This window comes from Macadamia integrifolia, chromosome 10 (genome assembly GCF_013358625.1).
Source record: "Macadamia integrifolia cultivar HAES 741 chromosome 10, SCU_Mint_v3, whole genome shotgun sequence".
NCBI lineage: Eukaryota > Viridiplantae > Streptophyta > Magnoliopsida > Proteales > Proteaceae > Macadamia > Macadamia integrifolia.
This window is the reverse complement of record NC_056566.1, coordinates 11,600,134-11,624,875: the sequence shown is the minus strand read 5'-3', so window position 1 is coordinate 11,624,875 and position 24,742 is coordinate 11,600,134. Positions and strand designations below refer to the sequence as shown.

General features: G+C 36.8%; 2 protein-coding genes and 1 long non-coding RNA gene across 4 annotated transcripts; all 3 read right to left on the bottom strand.

Annotated features, from left to right (window-relative positions):
• Positions 1 to 171: 171 nt before the first annotated feature.
• On the bottom strand, positions 172 to 844 carry LOC122091212. Its single transcript, XR_006143847.1, has 2 exons — positions 749 to 844; positions 172 to 704 (listed from the first exon to the last, which is right to left on the bottom strand). It is a non-coding gene; the product is annotated as an uncharacterized LOC122091212 (long non-coding RNA).
• A 266-nt stretch (positions 845 to 1,110) lies between these two features.
• Positions 1,111 to 2,326, bottom strand: LOC122092192 (glycine-rich cell wall structural protein-like). Its single transcript, XM_042662534.1, has 2 exons — positions 1,185 to 2,326; positions 1,111 to 1,120 (listed from the first exon to the last, which is right to left on the bottom strand). Exons 1-2 carry the CDS (start codon positions 2,009 to 2,011, stop codon positions 1,111 to 1,113), a joined length of 837 nt encoding a protein of 278 aa, XP_042518468.1. The 5' UTR covers positions 2,012 to 2,326.
• An 8,744-nt stretch (positions 2,327 to 11,070) lies between these two features.
• LOC122092434 (desumoylating isopeptidase 1) lies at positions 11,071 to 18,945 on the bottom strand. Of its 2 annotated transcripts, none has more exons than XM_042662751.1 (5): positions 18,718 to 18,945; positions 18,016 to 18,096; positions 17,730 to 17,827; positions 13,318 to 13,634; positions 11,071 to 11,750 (listed from the first exon to the last, which is right to left on the bottom strand). In XM_042662751.1, the coding sequence occupies exons 2-5, from the start codon at positions 18,022 to 18,024 to the stop codon at positions 11,308 to 11,310; spliced, it is 867 nt and encodes a 288-aa protein (XP_042518685.1). In that variant the 5' UTR covers positions 18,025 to 18,096; positions 18,718 to 18,945; the 3' UTR covers positions 11,071 to 11,307. The 2 variants fall into 2 exon arrangements, with proteins under 2 accessions (XP_042518685.1, XP_042518684.1); XM_042662750.1 differs by lacking the exon at positions 18,718 to 18,945 and adding an exon at positions 18,196 to 18,299.
• Positions 18,946 to 24,742: the final 5,797 nt, after the last annotated feature.

Below are 24,742 nucleotides of genomic sequence, written 5' to 3'. Positions count from 1 at the left end.
AAGGAGACAAAATTAATGTATTAGAGCGGTGGTTGGAATGTCAATGCCCATCAGATTCTGTTCTGTCAATGATCTGTGGCTGTGGCTCTTCGTTTAGACTCAAATCAGACCAAAATGAGACATAATAACACAATATATGATTCTCAAATATTGATGATGAACAGGAGAGGATACCATGTTCCTAAGATAATTTACTTAGAAAACAAATTCATTTAGATGTAACTAAGCAGTGACACAAGACTTACACCCTCAAAATAAAAAGGAAAAAAAAACCCAGTGACGCATAGGACTTACAAATTAAGTTGCAGAGATACTCTCCAAATTTTATAACCTAAGAAGAACTTGCTTGCTTTACGTACCCACAAATCCACAATGAACTATTTTGCATGAACTATTCTGGACGTGAACAAGAAAACTCTATTAAATTGAGTCACGTCAGTGACCACCGCCACCAGCACCGATACCGGCTCCGAAACCACCACCAGCACCAAAACCACCGCCGACACCGCCACCACCACCAAATCCACCACCTGCGCCAAGGTCACCTCCAGCTCCAAAACCTCCTCCTGCACCAGCTCCACCGCCTAGGCCACCACCGAACCCTCCACCTCCTCCAGCACCACCACCAAGACCTCCTCCAGCTCCAGCTCCAGCTCCAGCTCCTCCACCAGCACCAAAACCACCTCCAGCACCAACACCACCACCTAAGCCGCCACCTCCACCTCCTCCACCTCACCAACACCACCACCTAAGCCGCCACCTCCACCTCCTCCACCTCCATCAGCACCACCACCTAGCCCCCCGCCAGCTCCAATACCACCACCAGCACCTCCACCCAATCCACCACCTGCACCACCACAGCCACCACCAGCACCTCCACCCAGTCCACCACCTGCACCACCACCAGCTCCTCCTCCCAGTCCACCACCGCACCACCACCAGCACCTCCACCCAATCCACCACCTGCACCACCATCCAGCTCCTCCTCCCAGTCCACCACCAGCACCTCCACCCAATCCACCACCTGCACCACCACCAGCTCCTCCACCCAATCCACCACCTGCACCACCACCAGCTCCTCCACCAGCTCCTCCACCCAATCCACCACCTTTACCACCACCTGCACCACCACCAGCTCCTCCACCTGCACCACCACCAGCACCTCCACCCAATCCACCACCTGCACCGCCACCAGCTCCTCCACCTGCCCACCACCAGCACCTCCACCCAATCCACCACCTGCACCGCCACCAGCTCCTCCACCTGCACCACCACCAGCACCTCCACCCAATCCACCACCTGCACCACCACCAATGCCACCATGGTGTCCAAGTCCACCACCAGCGCCGCCTCCAAGCCCACCTCCTCCACCAACACCACCACCCAGTCCACCTCCTCCTCCTACCCCACCGCCAACGCCTCCATGGTGACCAAGTCCACCACCGCCCCCAAGCCCACCACCACCTCCTGCGCCACCACCTCCGCCAAGCCCACCACCACCTCCTCCTCCAAGTCCACCTCCACCACCTGCACCACCACCCAATCCACCACCAGCGCCCCCTCCACCCCCTCCTCCTGCACCACCACCCAGTCCACCTCCTCCACCTGCACCACCACCTAAACCTCCTCCAGCGCCTGCACCACCACCCAATCCACCTCCTCCTGCACCACCACCAAAACCTCCTCCTCCACCTAACCCACCTCCTCCAGCGCCTGCACCACCCCCAAAACCTCCTCCTCCACCTAACCCACCTCCTCCAGCGCCTGCACCACCCCCAAAACCTCCTCCTCCTCCGCCTAACCCACTTCCTCCTCCAGCACCACCACCAAAACCTCCTACCCCTAGTCCACCACCGGCACCGCCACCACCACCAAATCCATGCCGATGCCTAAGTGGTCCAAAGAAATGCTTATCATCATTCACAACATCAGCAGCAACTAATACTACTGCTACATAGTTGACAAGAAAACAAACTAGAACTGCACCCGCAATGCAGCGACCTGCACTCATCTTCTTGGCTACTACACACCTTGGCAATAGAGAGTAGACCAAGAAAAAGAAGTTTTGAAATGGATGAAAAGAAAACAACGGTGACCTTAGAAGTTTATAGTGAATGGAAGGAAGAGAGAGAAAGAGAGAGAGATTGCCATTAAGGACAGCAATGCTACACTACTACCATTACTCTACCACCCACAAGTGTAGAGTTAATGAGTGCTCATATTCTTAATGAGTTCATTATTTATTTTCCAACTGCCTCCCCACCATCCCCACTGTGACTAGGTGGAACTGTGGAAGTATTGTTTCTTTCTTGGCCTTCTAAGGTCGTCAGAGCTCTCTCTCTCTCTCTCTCTCTCTTTTTGAACTTCAAAGTCCAAGCAGTCAACTGGATCCAGCTAGTCCGCATCATGCATGCATGGCTGAAACCCTAAATGTGATCTCATTGAATAATGTGATCGTGATCTCTCATAAATGGAAAACCTGGCCACTACCCTGACCTACAAACACACTTCTCATAAAATCTTATAGTTTTGATAAGGAGTAGTTGATGAGGATGGGCTGATGAGGATTTTAAGGGTTTATCTTCTTCATACATTACTTCCCTAGTTTAAACTATGAAGATCCAATGAGTTTTCGTGTTTCACTATGGAAGTACCAAATGGGTTCCTTTAAGCTATCATTTACAACTACTACACATTCATGGTTTGATTCATTACAAGAATGAAGATGAATCTACTTAAAAGTAAACTGTAAGTACTCACAGGACAGAGGTAATATGGATTTCAGATTTATAGTGCTTTACTTACAGGTTTGTCTTGTGGATTATGGTCTATAAATTAAACTTATAATATTATCAATGTAACTGTGTGTCACTAAGTACAGATCTTGCATTAATGACACATGCATTACTATGATTGTGTATTTGTGTATAAGATTGATTGCCACAATGTAAGAACACACATGCATGCAGATGGCAAGCATGCGAGGGGTGTAAAGGCCCATGGCCATGAGTCTGTAACCAATCCCACCCTACCTTAGAGATGGCAATGGGGCTGGTTTAATTGATAATCCACTCTTGGGGTATGGGTGTCAAACGGTCAGTTCAATTCAATTTTGATCATTTTTTTTCATTTTGGTTTGGTCCAGTTTTAGCTGATAAGAAGTTTGATATAGAGAAACCAAACCAAAAGGATAGCTATCAGTAATCAGTCTAGTCTGTTTCGATCTATTATTTATTTCTTATTGTGGTCCCTTATTGATTTGGTCTCAATTTTTTATTTATAAAAATGCAATGCGTAAACATTATGGAGAAAAGAATGTTAACTGGTCGTGCACTCCTAAATCCAGTCACAAGGACAGTGAAATGACCCCGTATGTTTAAGGTCGGCTATTTCAACTACTTGACCATCACATCGCAACATTCATACCTTTACCGAGGTCCTTCCTTTGGTTCCTCGTCTTATTCCCAAATGTATTCAAAATAATTTGAAACTGACTCACCATTACGTTAGAATGCAGTGAAGTAAGAAGTTATAACCATCTTTGGCCCTCGTCTTATTCCTAAAAATTCTATAAGTTAAAAGTATTAAAAAAAAAAATCCTTTAAAATAATTAAAAAGTGATTTGCCATTATATAACTCTCAAAAGTTGAAAGTTGTATATGTGTATTGTATTACACGCTTTTCAAATATACATGTTAAATGATAGGATTATACTCTTATTGAAAGAAAAATGTGTCTAGACTCTAGACTCATACTAGATGAATAATAAAAAAAAGTTTTTTTTTCCCACCAATTTTAATTAACTTTTCCTTCGAAAATTATCTAAATACCTAAAATTAGTTCCAATAATTGAAATCAAAATTGTCAAAATATATATAAAAAAAAATTTTATGCATTAATGAAAAATACTGAAGGATATATGTAATATGGAAAATTCATTTTCTTACATAAAGATATCTCACATTGCATGGTCATTGTTTTTCCATAGGTTGTTATTTACATGCAACATTAATTTATGATTGCTCTATGCATGTTGGTCTTTTAAACTATCATTATTAAATTTTTACCCAAAAAAAAATCATATTATACACTAAAATTATGTTTCATTAAGTGTTACAAAATTAGACACAGTATTACAGAACAAGCCCCTTTAACTTGTAGTCTTCTTCCTATCCTCTTAGTATCAAATGGGATTATCAGGATTATCAGACCCTACAGATCAATTCCCTGGCTGTTACATTGTTGATCTCAGAAGAATCAACTGCACATCTGAGCTGAAGGAAACTCAACCTAGGTGCAGGAAAACAAATATCCATTTATTTAATTTTTTTTTTTTTTTTACATTAATAAAATTGACATAATATCCATACAAATACAATAAGGGAGAAATTTTGTTGGACAAATTTTTTTTTTTAATAAGATCTAGAAAACATATTTAGATAAACTTATCTGATAAAAGATTTAAATATTTATGATTTGGAAAATCAGATGAAACTCAAATTTTATGAACAAATAACCCCAAAGATCTGTTGCTTGACTATCAAAGTTTAACCTTATCACCAAGTGATATAATGAAGCTTTCAAGTACCATTACGATAAATGAGGATACATAAATCTTCATTTTCAAGTTCTATATTATAATTTACCCACTTCAGCACTTCCTCTAGAGCATGGACTTAAGAATCGATGGCTGATAATGCTAGAACAATTTACGTAAAAAATATTGAGGGGAAAAAAAAAAGTATCAAAATCCTTGGGGACAAAATTGTCCAATCCAGCCTGATACGGTCAATTCATATCAATATCAATATCAACAATCACCTATATCGTGAACTAAATCCTAGAAATTTAAATTGGTCTAGTACTAGGCAATTAATCTGTTTTTTAATGATTCCAGCTCTAAACGGTCCAGACCAAATCGAACCAATAATCTAATAGGTTCCAAACTTGAGATCCCAAACTATTTATTAATGAGTGGGCTGATTTCCATTTCCTAATCGTTTCCAAACACTATTATAATGTCCAAAAAAAAAAAAAACTTAAGCATACAAATTACAAAATATATATTCACAAGTATTCATATAATTAAATATTTATTAATAAGCATAAAGATAATCAAATATCTCAAATCAATGTAAAGAAGAAATGAGTATTTTAGATATACATGAGAATATATGTAAAAGATAGATTAAAAGGATGGGTTACAGTTAATTCATAGTTTCTATGGTCCATAGAAGCTTTGAGTTTTTTTTTTGGTAATAGATACCTTTGTAGGTTGGTAGGTAAGATAGATGAAGACATAAATCCATTTTTGCTTTTGGAAGACATGTAGGCTGATGTGGATCAGTACAAGAAGCGATCCCAATTATCACATGTCAATTCAATGTATTAATAACACTTCTTGTTGGATCTCCATATGAAACCTGTACTAAATAAAAAATAAAAAATAAATAAATAAATGTTATTTTTCTATCTGAAGATACTACAGAAACAGATTCCAAATCCAAGATTTATACACAAGATATACCGAATCTAACGGTATTTCTAAAAACTAGACTCAGAATCAGACCAATAAAATTAATGCGTGAGCCAATTTCGGTTCCTAATAGAATGGTGCCAGACTGATTCTTAGTTATGATCTTAAATTTAATGAGTCTGGAATTTGGATCCCTTCCCATGTAGGTTGCCATCCCACTCCATCTCACATCGTTCATGAAGTGTCGAGAGCACTTTCCCACACCCCATGGATGGTATGAGATAAGATTGTCAAAATCAAATCGAAACCATTTATCAAAATCAAATCTAGCTATTTATACTGAAATCTTGAAACCGTTTAATAAATGGTTTGGTTTTGGTTTTAAAGTTGAGACCATTTAAGTTAAAGGGTTTAAACCAATCAAACCATTTAAACCGATGGTAAATCGTTTAAGTAATTGTTAAACTAATTAATATATAGTTTAAATCATTCCATATTAAGTTCACATCCATTTCAGTTATAAATAAATAAATTTTAAGTTTACATTAAACAACTACTAAAAGAAAACATATAATAATAAACAATTTAATTCAATATTTAATTTACATCCATTTCAATTAGAAAAAAAAAAGTAAAAAAGCCATTTGAATAAAAAATTAAAAACCCTAAAAAACCTGTTATGAATTATTTCAACTTCAATATTTAAAAGTGTTTAAACGATTCAATTTTGATTTTACTTAAAAAATATTGCAGTAACCTAAAGTGAATCATTTAACACACTTAATATGAGATGGGGTGAAGTTACCTCTTGCATAAGAGAGGAAACTTTCTCACAACAGCAGTTAACGTAGCTATTTTACTCATTTTCTAGAATCAGTCTAAACCAAGGATTTAGGGGATGGTATCGATTTAGATTGGATCGGATCAATGGATATTGGTCTATTTTACCCCTGCTTTTTCTAAAAAGTACTATTTTTTTTTTTTTCATTTTTCCCCTGAAACAATATGAACACTAATTCAGATTGATCAGGGATTTGGGATCAGTCTCAGCTGAAATCAATCTGATATGGTGATACGAGACTAATACTTGAAACTATGGTCTAAACATCAAGAACTCTCAAAATAATTCGAATTTAAATCCGAATACCCTTTGATGAAATTCGAATACCCCTAAATGGATATGGATTTGAAATCGAATTCAAATTTCAGATATCCATTTACATTTCTAAATTGGTCCGTTTAACATCCTCAGCTTGTCTTTATGTATCTTTCCTTCAATTGAAGCAACAAGCACAGAGCTATGGAGTTATGATATTGGGAAACGTACGCGTCTACTTCAAGTCTTCAACGCGGAAGTTCGCTGCCGAAGTAATTACATAGGAGAAAGCATAAATTGCAGGGCACGCGACCTCCTTAAATGCTTGGGTCTCAAAAGGTATTAATTCTTGGGACTTTGCATGGGAGTGTGATTTGGGGCTGGTGCATGATCAGTGGGTCATATGCTCCATTAATATTACATTAAATTCAGCCTTTTGGGCCTTTACCTTCCTGCATGCAGGACCCTGCGCCAATGACTTTCATTCCTTGTACAGCGACTACTTGGCAACCTGTCAATACCCTAATCTTGAGTATGTTTGATAAGGCATTCTAGGATTATAATATGTTAATAAATCATATCAAACGTACGTAGCCTCAATTTCAATGTAATTGTATGGTGCATTCTTTTTAACGATAATTTAATTAATTTATATATTTATTTATTCTTTTAACAATTTAGACTTGAAATTTTCATTGGATAAGATGTGTATAGAATTAGGATCCACAATATATATTTTTTTTTTTTAATTATTATTTTGGTAAGAGGGACCTCAAAATGTGGAAGTTTAGAAAAAAAAGATGACAGATATGGGTGAAATAAATATTGGGAGAAAGAATCCTATGTGTTTGGTGTTGCTTACGCCAAACATAGGTGGGCATGACATCACACTACCCCTTCCCCCAAAATCTCATGCATTGATGATGTTCTCACGTACCTTCCCATTAGGTCCGTGCGCTAGTATTTCCTACATCAGAATAGTAGGATTTTCTCTCATAAGTAGTATTGGGTTTAGATAAGGATGTCAACCGGTCAGGTCGGACCAATCTTTATCGCATCTAACTGGGCTTGACCACTTATAAGCCTTACACCATGAACGCCCGTTTAAGTAAGTAGGCCTAGCTTTAGGGGGCATGTTACGATTTATAATCGGGCAGGTCGATGTCAGGCTTTAATCGAGCTATTGACCTATTTAAGTCTAAACGAACTTTAAACGTGCTTACCTAAAACTCTTTTCTTAAGTGGGTTGAAAGCCTAGAAATATGTGATGCAAATCTTTAAGAAGATAAATGATATAAGATTATGATTGTTCTTACAAAAAAAAAAAAGAGAAGAGAAGAAGAAGAGATTATGAGCATTGCATCTTACAAAACAAAACTTAATTAAATCAAATTTTATTACAAAACAAAGGGTAAGAAAGCTTAATTAGTTTTTTACTAGCAGTGGCAAATAGGAATTCTATGTAGTATTAAAAGTGGAAAGGGTAGGTCGAGCTATAACGAGTCGGCTCAAGTCGAACGTAAACGTGTCGGTTCGATTGGGCGCCGACGGGCTAGCTACCTGCACCATGAATGTCTGTTTAATAAACATGTCGGGCTCAATCAGGCCAATCTAGGTCGGGCCATAAACATGTCGAGCTTGGTCGGGCCTACCGATGTGGGCTCAAAATTGACACTACTAGATTCACTCCCTTCAGTGTCAACTTGGAAACATCAAAATTGTCTAACCATGAGTTAGAATTTGTGTCAGGTTGTGGTCTGAGGAAGGTGTTAAGTAGGGGTCCAAAGCAGTTAGGCCTAGTCGGGCCCAGCCAATTTCTAGGGCTGCACTATGAATGCCCCTTTTAGATAAACAGGCTAGCTATGCGGGCATGGTACGGTTGATAATCGGACTGGTCGATCTCGGGCTTTAATTGGGCTACCATAAACGAACTTTAATCGGGTTATAGACCTATTTAATTTTAAACAGGCTTTCAACAGGCCCTCATTAAAATTTGTCTCTTAAATGTGTTTGAAGAGGAATACCAATAAAATGAGGCAAAGATGGCAAAGCAATTAAGTTACAAAGGTCTCAATCTTTAATCCATGGAACTTAAATCAATTAAACTATACCAACACAACCCAAGTTTAGCAAGCTCAAATCAATTAAATTATGCTCGAAAAAGATGATTGTTTAGATAACAATCACCACCATCTCAACTGTACATATCATATAGCCTTAGCACTAAATGGAAATAGTATTAAAGAAAAATACTAATAGTACTAAGGGCGTCGGGCTAGGGCGGGCTTAAAACTTAGTGGTCGTGAATTTGAGTTGGTAAACAGTGTCTCGGTGAAAATGGAGACAAGACTTAATATATCATGACCCTCCTCAAACACTACTGTGACAGATGCCTCGTGCACTGGATATCCCCTTTCTTCTTTTTATGATCAACCTAAAATGCATTCAAAGAATGCATAGCAAACACAGCTTTAATTGATGAGATTATTACTGAAGAACGCTAATCACTTCTCAGTCCATAGGTTCTGAGGAATTAGTCTTTTATAAACGTTGGGGAACCATAAAGCCAATTGGAATCCAGTAAGTATATTTTTGTGGGTGGCTGGTGGTGGCGGGGGGGTGGGTCGAGTGGGTGCGGGGAGGGAGTGGGTGGAGGAGGAGGGATTGCCTAAGGCATAGATCATGCCATGACATAGTATAACTTTTTATTTATTTTCTCAAGGGATAAAATAAATAATAAACAATATAATGATAATACAAAACAAAATCAGAGATGGAGTAACATTTTGGAACACACATTTATTTTGAGCATTCCAAATAAAGTATATTGTAATTGCTACCATACTGAAGAAACTAGACTTATCAATGGGAGATGGTGCGTATATTACAGATTCAAAAAGAATAGTAAGAGAAGAAGCCACAAGGGAACCTGTACTCAAAACCAATGGCCCAACAGTCCACACATGCTTAGAAAAAATACAAGAGAAATAATTACTAGCAATCTTATTTTTTAATGGAAAAAAGAACATTCAAGTTGTGCGGAGAGGGACATACATGGGCATCAACCAGGGTAGGTTTTTAAATTTCACAAGGGTGCAAGTGTCATTTCACTGTCCTCTGTGTCTGGACACAAGGACCATGCGACTAGGTAGCGTTTATTTTTCCTTTTATAATTTCAAAGGACAATCTTACCCAAAAAGAAAATCTACAAAAGATAAACTAGATCAATGCCATCTACAAAACCTCTTTCAATTTATCTTTAGTGGTAACACCATTATTCAAAACCATCCCAAGGAAAATCTTAAACAGAGGATGAATTTTCAGCTTTCATTTAAGTGTCCATATTCTCCTATAGGCCAACCTATTTTGAATCTTGTCAGCTGTTATCATCCAGACATAGTCGACTTGATCACTTGAAAACCTTACACCGTGAATGTCCATTTAAGTAAATAAGCTTAGCTTTGAGGGCATGGTACGATTTATAATCAAATCAATCCGTGTCGGACTTTAATCCGACTATTTTAAATGGGGCCTTGACCAAACTATGGACCTATTTAAGTCTAAACGGGCTTTAAACATGCCTACCCTAAATTCTGTTCTTAAGTGGGTTGAAAGCCTACAAATATGCGATGCAAATCTTAAATAAAGAAGAAAAATGATATTAAACCCAATCTTATGACAAAGCAACAAATAAAAAAAAACTTAATTAATTAATTAGTTTCTTACTAACAGTGACAAAATAAGATTTTTATATAATATTAAAGAGGGTTAGACTAAGCTGGGCCATAATGTGTCAATTCAAGCCAGATGTATAAACATGTCGGTTTCATCAAGTGCCCTACAGGTTAACTACCTACACCGTGATCACCCCTATATAAATGTGTTGGGCTTAAGCCTGACACGTTTATTAATCAGATTTATCCAAGTGAGGCAGTAAATTTGTCGGGCTTGATCGAACCTACCGGTGCGTGGACTCAAAATTTGACACCCCTAGCTAGTAGAGTAGATTAGTTACCATTCCTAGTAGAGGAACAAAACCACTCCTCTCTAAAATCATTGGATTGCACAATAGAAACTTTCTCAATTGCTAAAACAACATTGCTAGGAGCACAAACGCCAATGACCTCCATTGATCAGAATATCAATAGAATTGCAGTCCACTAGGAGCACAAAATCTATAAGAGAAGGTACCCAAGCTTGTACTTTTAAAACCAAAATAATAATACTTAACTAATAGAAGCAATCAATTTTATCACAATCATACCAATAATTCAGTCAGCTAAACAATGAAGAAACAACTTAAGTCTTAAGAAAAGGCTAAACAGCAGAAGCTGAACTTACAGAAACAAACAATTCATGTTGACAACTTCAGAAAGCCTGACCATTCCCCAACTTGATTGATGCAGGGTTTTAAATTTCATACGATAGTAACTGTGGATGCAAGATGACTTTTGCTAACGATAATCCAAATTTGATGCCATTTGCGATCACCTTAACATTTATAAAGAAGAAATAAACGATAGATTATAAGATTAGAGATTTTCTTAATTCTGTTTGAGAATACACGAAGACCAACAATTTTGTTATCAGTTCCCTGTCTCCAAACTTAGTAACACCACAGCAGCAAGAGAATCATCATTAGTAAGCAGTTAATCCAAATACCATTCCAACCGCTAAAAACGGTCAGGAAATTTGAGAAGAGATATTCTGTAAGGGTCCAATCAAGCAGCGGTTCTTAGCTGTGGGGCATGGCTACATTCAACCCCCTATGTCTTTCCATTACTCTCCTGGTAGCCAGGGCTGCTGCCTCACTTGCCCGTAGCGTTCCAGTAGCCATTATAGCTGCAAACTCCTTGGTTATCTCTTCCTGCACCTTGCTCCTGGCATCCCCAAGTGGATCTCCAGCAACCCCATTGGCTACCTTCCCTTGTGATCCAGCTGGCTTTACAGCAGGTGGCACAACTGGTTTCCCTGTTGTCTTGCCAGTATTCCCGGAGCCTTGATTTTTTGATTTCACAGGACTTTCAGCATTGTTTGCTGTTAATCCTCTATAAGTTGTGTTGGGATTGCCCGAATCTGTCTTCACACTGGAGGGCTGAGCCATTGAAGGCCTGAACTGAGGAGCTTGAGGGACAGCACCTGATCTCAATGTTGTTTCCAGGTTCTGTATCATGGGCACTGCACCGTGCAACAGTAAAGATGAGGCAAAGCAGATATGTTATAACATCACTCACAATTTATGAAAAAAAATTATATATATATATATATCAAAAGTTACAATCAAGTGATCCAAGGGATCAGGCAAAGACTACATAGAAGAGCAAACCGATCACAAAAAGAACAAGGAAAATACACCATATTGCCGTAACAGACACACAATCAATGACATGATGCGGTACTACCAGACGGGTACGAGCACAACAATGGAGATAATCCCACTTCCTCAAACGCAAGTTAATATCCCATGACCAGGTCAACATAAATAAAATAGGTAAGTAAATTATGGATTTTTTTTTTTTGGGGGGGGGGGGTTTTGGGGTGGTGGTTAGGGTGTTTGCGGGAGGGGATGCTGGGATGCAGTTAGACCAATGTCAACAATAAGGCATGCACCACACCCAAAACCAAGTGTGGGAAATTTTTTTGTAGGCCTAACAAGCACAAAGGCTATGTTTGATTGTAAGGGGAATTAAAGGGAAGAGAAGTGAAATTTTCATACTTAAAAAAGAAATATATGCAATCTTTACCCATGTGACTTTAACATTAACTTCAAACCATTCCATATTTGGTTATAAAACTCCATTTTACTTTGCATCTAAAACCCTTTGCTACAATATGTAAAATAAAAATTACATGTAAAATATATCATTACTAAATATGGTTAAAAAAATTAAATAATTTTTACAATCACATGGGGTAATGATTATACATTTAAGTACGAAAATTTCACTTCACTTCCCTTCCCTTTAAATTCCCATTGCAACCAAACGGAGCCAAAGTTATTTTACTAAAATGTAATAAAAAAAACAAGGGAAACAACTTCCAATTTTGATTTCTGGATGTTGTCCCCAGTGAACCCCCACCACACCCCCCCCCCCAAAAAAAAAAGGGGGGGGGGGGGGTTGGGGGGGTATCTTGATCATTGATTCAATGCTCAGTGTCAATAGTAGATATCTCACCCCTCATCAAATGGCTATACTATTTTCCTTACAAACCATACCCAGATATTGTTCCTTCTTATCAACAACTTAAAAAAAAAGGGAAAGAAATTTAAATAAATTCTATGATTAAAAGATGAATTTCCAGGATTTTTTTTCAAGCTAGAGGGAAACAAAGCCTAAGCCATATGGACTATCTGTCGGGTTTGTCAGTTCAAAATCTTCCCTCGCCACCTCCAACATGTCCACTTTGGCTTTCCTGATTGTCTCATAAAAACCGTCAAACCAAACCTTTTGTCAACCCTAAGCAATTTGAACTTTCAATAGTGGTGGCACAGTGGAAGACAATGTCTTCGATCAACAATGTTATGGTTTTAGAAAATTACAATCAGGTGGCAGACATAATGAGATCAATCAACAAAATTATGGTTTGAAATCCATAATCCGGTAAAACTACGATACTTATTAGTCAAATATGTAAAAAATCGCAACCAAGTGAAACTACAATATTTCAAGGTCAAAGTTAAACATACAGACATAATGCACCTAACACAAAGAGAATTAATCAACATAAATATATGAATACTCACATATAAGAGGACCCATTGGGCTGTTCATGACCTCATTTGGAAGCTGCAGGATATAGTCTGGAATGGTGAGGCCCACTAAAAATTGTGCAGCTTCATTGCTAAAGTTGTTGCAGTTGTGAGTAAGCAAGCTGTAAGTCTCAGCTGTATATCGGGGACTTATCTCCTGCAAATACTCCTCAAAGACCTCCTTGGGCACATGTGTGACACCCAGGTCCACAACACGTATTGGAGTTCCATATGGTGTTTTTCCAACAGGAGAATGCTGAATACCTCCTCCAAAGTAGTATTCATTCCCATACACAACTACGCCAGTGTGCCTGTTCATCATCCACAATAGAAGAAATAAATACACTTCGATATATAATCATGGAAAGCAAATAAAGGTCAAATTTCAACCATCATGCCTACGATATAAAAAATAACAAGACGAGGAATGTGAGGCATATCGTTGATTATCCTTGATTGTAAGCACTATATTTTTTATCGCTCATGGCCATAGTTTTTAAGGCACTGCTAAGGCGACGCTGCAGGCGTTGATGCAGTCTAAAGATGGTAAAACAGTGTTCTGCCTTATGTGAAGTGGCGCCTTATGGGTTTTTTTTTTTCTTAAACACATTTTAAAATTACTTGATGAAGATTCCAAATATAAATTTTTTATTGGTAGGTGTATGATTTTGTTAACACTTGAGATGTATGAGATCAGCTTTACTCAACCAAAAATAACCACAACAAACAAAACAAAAACAAGATTCACAAACAGGGTTTGGATTTTATCAAGGGTTTTAAGAAAGGGCTTTGAGAAGGAATCAAGGAATAAGGAAAAACCACTGATCTAGGCGACCATTTTGCTCCGACAACAGTGAGCTTCATTCTTCTTTGACAAGAGTAGAAATATAGTGGATGACCTTAGGGCTTAGGCACTCATTTTGGCATCATAGAGGTAAGTATAATAAATACTTGTATTTTTTGTCTTCTTTTCTTTATATTTATAATTTTGTTTTATAATTATGTATTTATATTATATGTTAATATGATTGATGATTGATGAAGATGAACTTAGTTTATTCACTTTATTGATTTATTTTCTTGATGAATATCTTACATTGGTGTGAATATGAACCTTTAATATTTATTTAACATATGAGTAATAGGATTCAACTAAGATTTGAGCCAAATAGATTGGTTTTATAAAAAATTTACACAAGATCGCTTTAGTCAATAAGGCGATGCTTTATGCCCGCCTTATCGCTAAGGCACTCCGAAAGACCCTCAAACGCCTCCGTCGCCTTACCACCTTAAAAACTATGCTCATGACATTTACTCGAATTTCTTGACATTATTGAAGCTATTTTTCAGTCAAAAGTTACCTCAATAAAGAATTTCAGATATGTATAAAGGGGTACAAAACTGTTTTAGAAAGTATCAAAATAAATTCTCATTGATATCATCCACATGTTATCTGCAAAAGATTACATTGAATTCCTCCGCAGAACTACTTATTTCATTACTGCCATATTACGTCCACCATCATATCAACCAGGAAACAGTAGATTAGTGATAATAACAAGTTAACAACATCAACTACTACTTTTCTTCCTTTGATAGGAAAGAGTAACAGATATACTACAGCCATCACTTCAGAAATCATATACCAAGTATAACATAGAGTATTGCCATATTAGCTTATCTCAGTGAATGAAATCTTTTTTATTCTGAGAATTCTCTGGCTGTCCCCTTTCAACAATCATAAATAATTTGAAAATCGTACTAGGGTTTATAGGAATATTCCTCTTCCCCAAAAAGCTATATAGGACTAATTGACCAAGTGGGCAAGATCTCATCTTCTCCTTTGACACCGCAATTGCACATTAATTAAAAACTTTCAACAGAGAAATACTCATCTTTAAATATAAAACAGTCAACAAAAAAATGAAAAGATATTTTCAGTCCACATCCATCTTTGGTGGGTAAATATAAAACAATCAACGAAAAAAAAAAAAAAACAATAGTGTTTTTCCACTTCACATCCATTGGCTACATAAAATACTCTACTATGAAGATTGTGAGTGTATCCATGACAAGGTTTAAGATCTCGCTCTCGCTCCCCCATCACACTAATCCAAAAAAAAAAAAAGATCTGGCAAGATCTAGCCAAGATCATGAATTTTTTTCCGGTCGTCTGGCTAGTTAACTTTCAGGTAGAGCTAACATTACCAGTAAATAGATTTCAAAACTACATATATTTATTCTTTCACTCTATTTCTGCCAGATACATTCATAAAACTTACACAGCTGCAATTTAAATCTAACAACTAACATATATTTAGGTTCTCTCTGGTATGATTTATATTTAACTTATCTGACATATTATTTTTTTTTCAGGTATTTGGTATGATTTATAATCCTTCTTTCAATTTATTTCAAATCAAAATATATCACAAATAGTTGGAAAAGCTATTTGTAATTTGTGGCCACAAATCATTTATTTTGATTTCTGCGCTACCTTTTAGTGACCACGTGGTGTAATGGCTCAAAATGGAGGATAAAAAGGTCTTTTGACCCTTATAAAAAAGAAATCTACTCTCTTCCTCTATCTCTCCGCCATTGCCCGTGTTCTTGTTCCTGATTGGGATTTATTCAACTGCGATTTCTCCCATTGATTGAACCACTACTATTTTTCCTCAGACCTCTTGGTTCACTATGTAATACCTCTCCTAGATTTTCCTTCACTTCTTGAATTTCCGAAGTTTGAAACGGAATCAGTAAATCTAAGGTTAGGTGAGTTTGTAGTTGATTTCCATGTTTTGTATGAGAAGCTCTGTTCTCAGCTCTGGTTGTTGCTTTCTGATTGTGGGGTAGCTCTGAGACTATAATGAAAGTTTCAGAGCTGAATTTGAAACCCAGAGAGTAAGAGTATGGAGGTGGTAGTGTGAGAGTATACACATTCCAATCTTCCTTTTGTTTCAAGGAAGTTTAAACTCAACGAAATTTCTAGGATCATGAGTGGGCGCTGGAAAGCACCATTTTACAGTAGTCGCCCTCAGCTCTGATACTCTTACCATTAACAGCAAATTGGAAGGGACAAACTTCACTAAAACAGATTTTCCCAACACATTTAAATTTTGAGTTTAAAACTTCTCCTTGTTCTTACTGAAATGTAACGGTTGTTGTCACTCTATGAACATCAAAGCGATGGGTGCAATGGGTTTGCAGTGATGCAATGGCAAGATGGCTGATGCGGTTGCTGGAATGGGGCAATGGATGGCTGATTGCAGCAATATATGATGGATGGGTATGCAGGTTGGCTGGCAGAGCGCTCGCAGTGCGCAGGCCTGAGCACTTGCAGCGATCAGCAATAAGGAAGCATTGAGCAGATGCAGCACGCAGCAGGCGGTGCTTGAGTGCTGAAGCAGGCAACAATGGGAAGCACTAATGTGCATTAGTGCAAATAGCAGCAGGGCAGCAATGAGCGACAATGAGGTCTATGCGGCAACAATGGATAGGCTTTACTGCTTTTACACAAAGAAGGTATCTCACATGTATGATACAATTACTAAAAGAATTAGAGGAATCAGAAATTACAGAATTCGTTCTGCAAATAGGCATACAAAACATATTTCTTATTACATAATCTATTATAATAACCAAAGGATTATTATTTGTAGTCCATAGTTTATTAACACAAATGATTTCTCAAAAATAGGAAATAAATACATATATAAACTATACCAAAGAGCGCCGTAATCTAGTTGAACTGCCTTCTCTTAATCTAATTTCCCCCATCATTAATCCCTAACCCCATGGCCAGCTTATTTCTTCAGACTTCATTACCACAGGATAAAGATTTCATTCCCTTCCATCCACAAAACTCCTGAAACAATCCTTTCGTCAGCTGTTTCACCTAATTTAGACACCACATTTAATGGCCCTTCTTTTGCTCCTCTTGTTGAAACCTCAATTTAATTCAAAAAATCTCTATTCCAATCTATCATTTCAAATCTAGCCTGACTGCTTTGAGCTCGATCTTCAATCAGCCTACTAGAACCCAAGCCCATTTCCATTGAAGCAGCAGCAACAGAAATTACAATACCACATCCAATTCACGTAACATATATTAGCCACACCAGCAGGTGTTATAAAAGACACACATTATGTCAAATCAACACCATTTTTCTCTGATTATAACACATGGCAACTAGAAGGTGTTTACTGCATTTGAAAATCCCATTTATACAACCAAAGTATTCTATAACGGCTACATGTTAGCAGCAGTAGAGTGCAAAATGAAGGCCACTGCTACAAGATATGCCTCGTAAAATTCTGCAGGATGCATTTGTCACTCAGGGGTAAAATTTTAAAACCAGATATACAACTCCCAGTGGCATGGAACCTTTGGGCTCAATAAAACTTACCATATTCCTTCAATAGCTTTCCCCAAGAACGTAGTGGACAGCTGGCGTGCAAGTCCTTGACTTAAATCATAAACATTCAAGATCACCTTGTAACCATCCTGCAATAATTAGACTATTGTCAGCACAAAGGAAAAGAGAATTCCAATAAGAGCAGCTACGAGACGAGCATAAGAGATACATATGTACATACAAGAGTAGATATACATTAGTAAACAAAGGGTAGGGAGAAAGTAGGGCAAGACTAACAGACTGAGAAGAAATAACAGATGTGTAAGCGACCTCATACCTCTGCCATCTCCCAATAGCTCAATAAGCAAGTCTCAGGAGAGTTAAAGCGTGGGAAGTGCTGAAGGAGGATCAAACCAACCTATTTTAAACAGATTCAGAAATTTGTACGTTCAGTTACAGAATTAAGCAGAAAGGAAAGGGGAAAAAATACTTGATGGAGAAATAATGTGGGTCAAACATTTAATCTAAAGGGCTTAGGCAGATGCATTCCACATATCCTTCACATTGGGTGAAAATTAGGTCTTTGAAGAGAAGCAATTGCAGCAAGCAGCAACGAAACAGGAAAATGTAATGCATTCGTCACCTTAAATATGACTAATCAGAAAAGCCAATAAGGCAATGCAACATGGTAAACGCAAACAAGTGGAACCAATTCCTTGACAAACTTGCAAGGTATTCCGCTTTGGTCCATTCAACAAAAAATATCGAAAGAATAAAATAAACAACTTTTTGACGAATCAATTCCCTAGATTATTATTATCAACAAAGAAAAATCATATTCTTCAAACAAAATTTGTATTTTTCCGAGTTTGAAATAAAAATCAAACCTTGAAGCTCAAAACTACCGCAGAAACTACAATCTATATAAGAAAAAAACCACAAACACAAGGACGAACCTGCATTCTGCTAGAAATAGATTAGATCTACAAGATTCATACAAAACAGAACACAAATCCCAAAAATTTTGTAAGAAAAGTACCTCAGCAGTTGAGTCTTCAGATGAAGAAGACGAGAGAACCAGAGCCTGTAACGTAGAATCGATTCTCGAATCTGTATTCACGACTCCTCTTGTTTGTGAAAGAAGAAAGAACAAAAGCAACAGAAAAAACAAGGAGAGGACAAGAGAGAATATGAGAACGAAACGCGTTTTATAGGCGAAGCAGATTCTCCGAGATGGAAGGATCGACGGAAAAGGACGATTCTGTTTTTTGTAATTTTTTATTTGGAGGAGTACTTTTAAGAATTTTCTAAGGTCTTCTAGAACTTACCGACCACTAAAATACTGACACGTAGATTCGGTGACCCTTTCGTGTGGGTTCTTGAGCCGACTGCGCCCTCATCGAATTTGATTCTCACGCGGGATGGCTGGGTCAGGTTTACCGACTTTGTTGATGACATATTGACATGTGTTGGATTAGGTCATTAGTCAGCGATGAGAGAGATATGGCGCATGGGGGGGGCCTCTTCATGTTTTCTTCTTTGGCATTCTGAATCAAACCCTCATTGGATACAGTAACTGGATGTGGCAAATTTCTTTTCTTTTCTTTTCTTTTTTTTAAGTAACATGTGGTAAACTTTTTTTTTTTTTCAACCTTAAATTCAATCATTTTACCTTCCCAACTAATATTATATTCTTTCATATATGCTTCTTTTTTTTTTATCATTTTTTTATATATATTCATGTACACTATTGTTGATTTTTAGCCAAAAATATATATATGTACATTATTGTTTAATATTCTTGTGGCTAATTCCGATGAGACTGGAATTTTTCATATGAACAAAATATTTTGTGATTAATATATGGGCAAATATTCAACCTTATATGAGTTATCATGTGGTAAAAGTAGGGCTATGATTATAGTCTAATTGTAACCAATGCACGGTACAATTAGGTTTTTTTTTATTTTACCAATATTTGAAGATAATTTAAATTTAGAATAAAAAGAATAAAATGTCGGTGTAGATAAACAAATTAAGAAGGCACAAATCAGGCATAGAGAAGAAAAGAAAACACAATAAACAACATGAGAGAAGGAACTGGTACGAGGTCAACACACATGGAAACCTTGGTAGATTCATTAGAGGATGAGATCAAATTTCAAACACTAGTAGTTAGACCAAGTTTCGAAGACGGAGTAAAAACATACTTGGTGAATTAGTAAAATGCTTTGTCATTCCATCCTAATAGGGAAAACTTTGGGAGAGGAATAAATACACTGACTGTGTGCGATAAGTGGAAGAGAGACACACAACGGGTGCTAACTTATGGTATACCAATTGTGTGCCTAGCCATTTTTCGAGAACTTTTTGATAAAAGTATCTTTAATGATAAGTTAGCACAAAAGGATAGATAATAATATAATGGAGATGTGTGTCTAAACTATATGTATTTTTTTTTTTTTTTTGGATGGATTGGAAATACATATCTATTACAAGACTATAGAACTATAAAGTACTATAGAGACCTACAAGATTATAGTACTCTCTATTGTACTACATAGGAAGCCAGGGGAGATCCTAGGGATCAGGGGAAGAAGGGGTGAGGACAAGCAAAAGGGAAGAGATCCCCAGCCAAGAGAGAGTAGTCGACACCTTGCATCCTTCAACAGGTTGGCAACGTCCTCTCTACGTCAATGCAGAAGGTCAACTTGCACCGCAGCTACATTATAGCAAGTCTACAATTTTGCCTCATTTTTGTTGTGGCACATGCTTGAACCAGAGAACTGATCCATCTAAATTTTATGCTAATGGTTGGATATGTCTTTGTTAATTATCATTAATGGGTCTATTCTTGCCATGTATTTTTCTTGAGGTGTTGATCTCATATGTGGTGGCCTAGTTTCTTCTTCTCTTTTTGTGTCAAACTCAGTTGATATTGATACAAATCAGTTCGGATTGGCCTATATCGGATGGTTTTACCTTTTATTTTTTTCATAGATTTACCCCTATATCGAATCATTATATTGATACAGAAAATCATTCATGTATTCATATCGACCCATATTGTCAATCTGATACCAATTCTTTAAACAATCGGTTAGAGAATAATGTCATTTTGTTTCCTCTTTTTCTTTTTCAGTTAGATGGATGAAATGTACACAGCATTTTGTATGCATTTAGGATGTATACTTTCTAGTTTTTGTCCATTGGTTTATGATCCATATATATTTCCTTATGATAATGAATTTTTCTTTAATTTTTTATCACAACAAAACGTTAGTTTATGTTGCAAAAAAACTTTAATGGCTTTACTGATTGAGACTTAATTTTTTCCTTTAATTTTTCAAAACAATATTATGTTGCAAAAGGCCTATCCGCTTTATTGATTGCATTGTATCGAAAATCGAAATTGGACCAATCAAATCAACAGATTCGAATCCAAATCAACTATGATTGGTCCTAGTTCTAAACATCCCAATCCGTCGATTCTAGGAACTTTTTTCTCACAAGATCATCAGATTTTCACATATGAGGGACCAAACCTAGGCTTTGTATAAAATGGAGTAAGACTTTTATAAAAGAATCACTTATCTGATATTATAAACTGGTAGGAGAGTGTGTTGGATTTGATTCGGAGTTTTAAGACATTGATGAAATGTTGAGACATGCTACTAAACGCTTTCTTATTGTAAGTATTTCCCCCTTTGATGTAATTGGATTTGTATGTGAAACTAGCTCCAAAATACAACAACCTTTGGCATTTGACAACAAATGTGCATTCGTCTGATGCTCCTTTTTAATCGGAGTTATGCTTAGGCCATACTAAGTGCAATGAGACAAGACACGTTACTAATTGTTACAAGAACATGGGCAACATAACAGTCCGTAGTTAGTGTGTGTGTGTGTGTGTGTGTGTGTGTGTGAGAGAGAGAGAGAGAGAGAGAGAGAGAGAGAGAGAGGAATTTTAACATTCAAGGGAATGAGTATGTCCATTGGTTCTAATGGATTTAATTAAAAGTTTTCAATCTACGGGCTAATATGTAAATGTCCCTTAAAAGTACCCCAAAGTGTAGGTGTGACTCTGGGTTCCAACAGATTAGAATAGTAAAATTAGGGGAAGCATTACAAGTTTAGTTGTTCTTTGTATTACCACTTACCTGGGCCAAATTCATGACATGTGTTATATTAGATGAACTTATAAAAGGAAACAAGGTTTCAAAATACCTTTTTGTATTTTTTTCCTCCCAAGGTTTGAACCATTTTATCTCCACGGTGTTTGTTTTAGTATAGCAAAGTAGTGGAAAATCTTTAGTCCCACATTGTTTATGGAAGAGAGTAGTGTAATTCATATTGCATAGGTGAACTACAGTGGTTGAATTCTTTGGAAAAAATGCTCTCTTGTCTTCAAGGGGTTTGGGGTTTAATTTCTCACAGTCACACACTGAGCTGAATCGTGGCATGGCAAGGCTTTGGTGTATATGTTATTTTTGCTCTAATCTTCTAGCTTTCTTATTGCTAAAGTTGGATGGGGATTTTCTAGCGTTGGATTTTTGTGACCAAAGTGTGTTGAAGGTCAAGGTTTGTTAGAAACCTCACCGACATACATTACACTTTGCTTGACATTGAACGAAGTCATTCCGATGTGTCATCAGCATCAACGATCTTTCATTGCACACTATCCAAAATGCTTTGGACACCAATAACGACTAGTTTTCTGTGTCTTCTCTTTCAGATAGACAATCTGTTGGGCCTCCTTGGATAGGTGTTTTCAAAGGGGCATCTCTCCTCTATATGTAGAGGGTGTCTTTCGCGCTTTAAACATTCATAGTCTAAAGTGCTATATTACCTCTTTTATATCCATTTACTCTTTCTTTATATTTGGGTACTGCCCACAATTTTAAAAGTTTATTTTTTCCCATTATTTTTATTGATTGAGCACGACCTAAGAGTGTTCCAACGTAGCGTAATAAGTGAGTGAAATCCCAACTCTACATTACTAATCCTGGCATTGGTGTACATAGTTTTTTTTTTCTTAATTCTCGTAATAAATTCTCCTCTCCTCAATGAACTGATGAACTAAAGTCCAGGCTGGAACAAAAATCTCATTAGATGTGGAGTGCGATAAAATAATTTATCTCTCCAAGTGAAGAAAATAAGAAACTCCATGAGCGATTCCTCACCCTCAGGAGCCCAAAATAACTCATCCTCATCAGCCCCAAGTAGCGAATCCGAATGCTTATCTCCAGCCGAATTCATCTCATAAGACTGATTTACAAAAGCAATTGGATAAGAATCATTACTTAATTTTCTTTTCATTAAAAAAATAAAAAAATAAAAAAATAAAAAAATAAAAAAAATAAAAACCCTACTAGAGGGCTTAAGGATTTGTTTCATCTTAGGGTTTAATTCACAAGAACCTTCTTGCACTATAAGAGATAAATACAACCTTAAGGATAGTGATTGATAGAACAACTTAGCCCCACCGTTACTTTGATATCTTTAAAGCATGTTATGGTGTCAAGTTATCCAATTCAGTTGTATCCAAAAGATGAGCCTTCAATTCGCTTTCATCTATGAGTGGGCATTTCAACTATCTTAATTAGTTCTCAATTATCGTACTTGTCTCTCAAACCATCATTTTGTTTTTATATTTTACTATACATGTAAGTAAGGAATCTAGTCATCAAATTTAAACTCTAAGTTGACTTGCCACTTGGTAATTGGATCACCACTTACTATGCATATATTATACAAAAAAAAAAAAAAAAAGGATTTAAACATGAAGCTTACGCCCTCAACTTTCTTACCTAACAGATTAACAAAGACACGAATAGAAGCTGGTCAATTATTTGTCTCACACCATATAACAACCAAAAGGCAATGCTAACATATATATCTATATATATATATATATATATAAAAGTATGTACTCATGCTTCATGGTTAATCTCTCTCTATATATATATATTATAAAATATTTTCTCTCACTCTTTCTAAAATATTTTATTTTATACTTTTAAAAAATTAATTTCCTTATTACTCTTAACCCTTAATATCAAACAAAAAAAAAAAGAGAAAGAGATAGAGTGTGAACTCTCACTCTCTCCTCTCAAACTCTTAGGCCCCATATATAGAAAGTATATCTTTCTTTTTTCTAGTTCCTTAATTACTTTCTTAATTTCATTTTAAATCTTAAAAAAAAATCTTATAACTAAATATTAGTTTCCTCATCGATCTCTCTAGGTCTTCTTTTTCTTTTAAACTCCTTCCTCTTCTCTCTTTCCCTCTCCTACCATCTTGGTACAATCTATCTCATTCTATGTTTAAATTTAAAAAGAAAGTATTCACCTTTCTATATTCTCTATTTCTAATATTCTCTTAGGTTTTTGCAAAAAATATTTTCTTTCCAATTGCTTGGCTAATTTTATTTAGTTTCTTTAGCAGAAATAATTTTCTAATTTTTTTTTTCAAACTTAAAATAAGATATATCCCTTCTGATTTCCTTCTATATCCTCTCTCTCTCCACATTCCTTCTCTTTTTTGGAACTTGAAATCAATGAAAATAGTTTCTTCTACTTTTTTTTTCATGATAAGAAACAATATTAGTTTCTAAATAATTGTTTCTTTATTTGGTTCAAACAAAAATAATATTAGATTCTTACTCTCTCAGACTCTCTCTCTCTCTCTCCAACTTTCCTCTTTGTCTTTAAATTATTTTCCTCCTTTCTCTCACGTTTCTCTTTCCTTCTATCTTGATAAGAAATTCAATCAAAATCACATCTCCTAAAGACTTGATTTCTCTCGTTAATTGTCCAAGCAAAATTCTCTTTGTGATGGAGAGAACTCATGGTCGCTTAATTGGTGTTCCAAACTTGATCCGCCTGCAAGGCTACAACAAAGCCACCTACATTTCTTTTTCCAATGCCCAAGTATGCTACGGACGAAGTAAACAAGGTTCTTTGTTGGACTCATGAAGATGCCGCTACATGCATTCTCAAAGCCCTAGTAGTTGATTTTAAGGCCACAAGTCCCCATCGAAATCTATCGAATCCCTGGTAGCC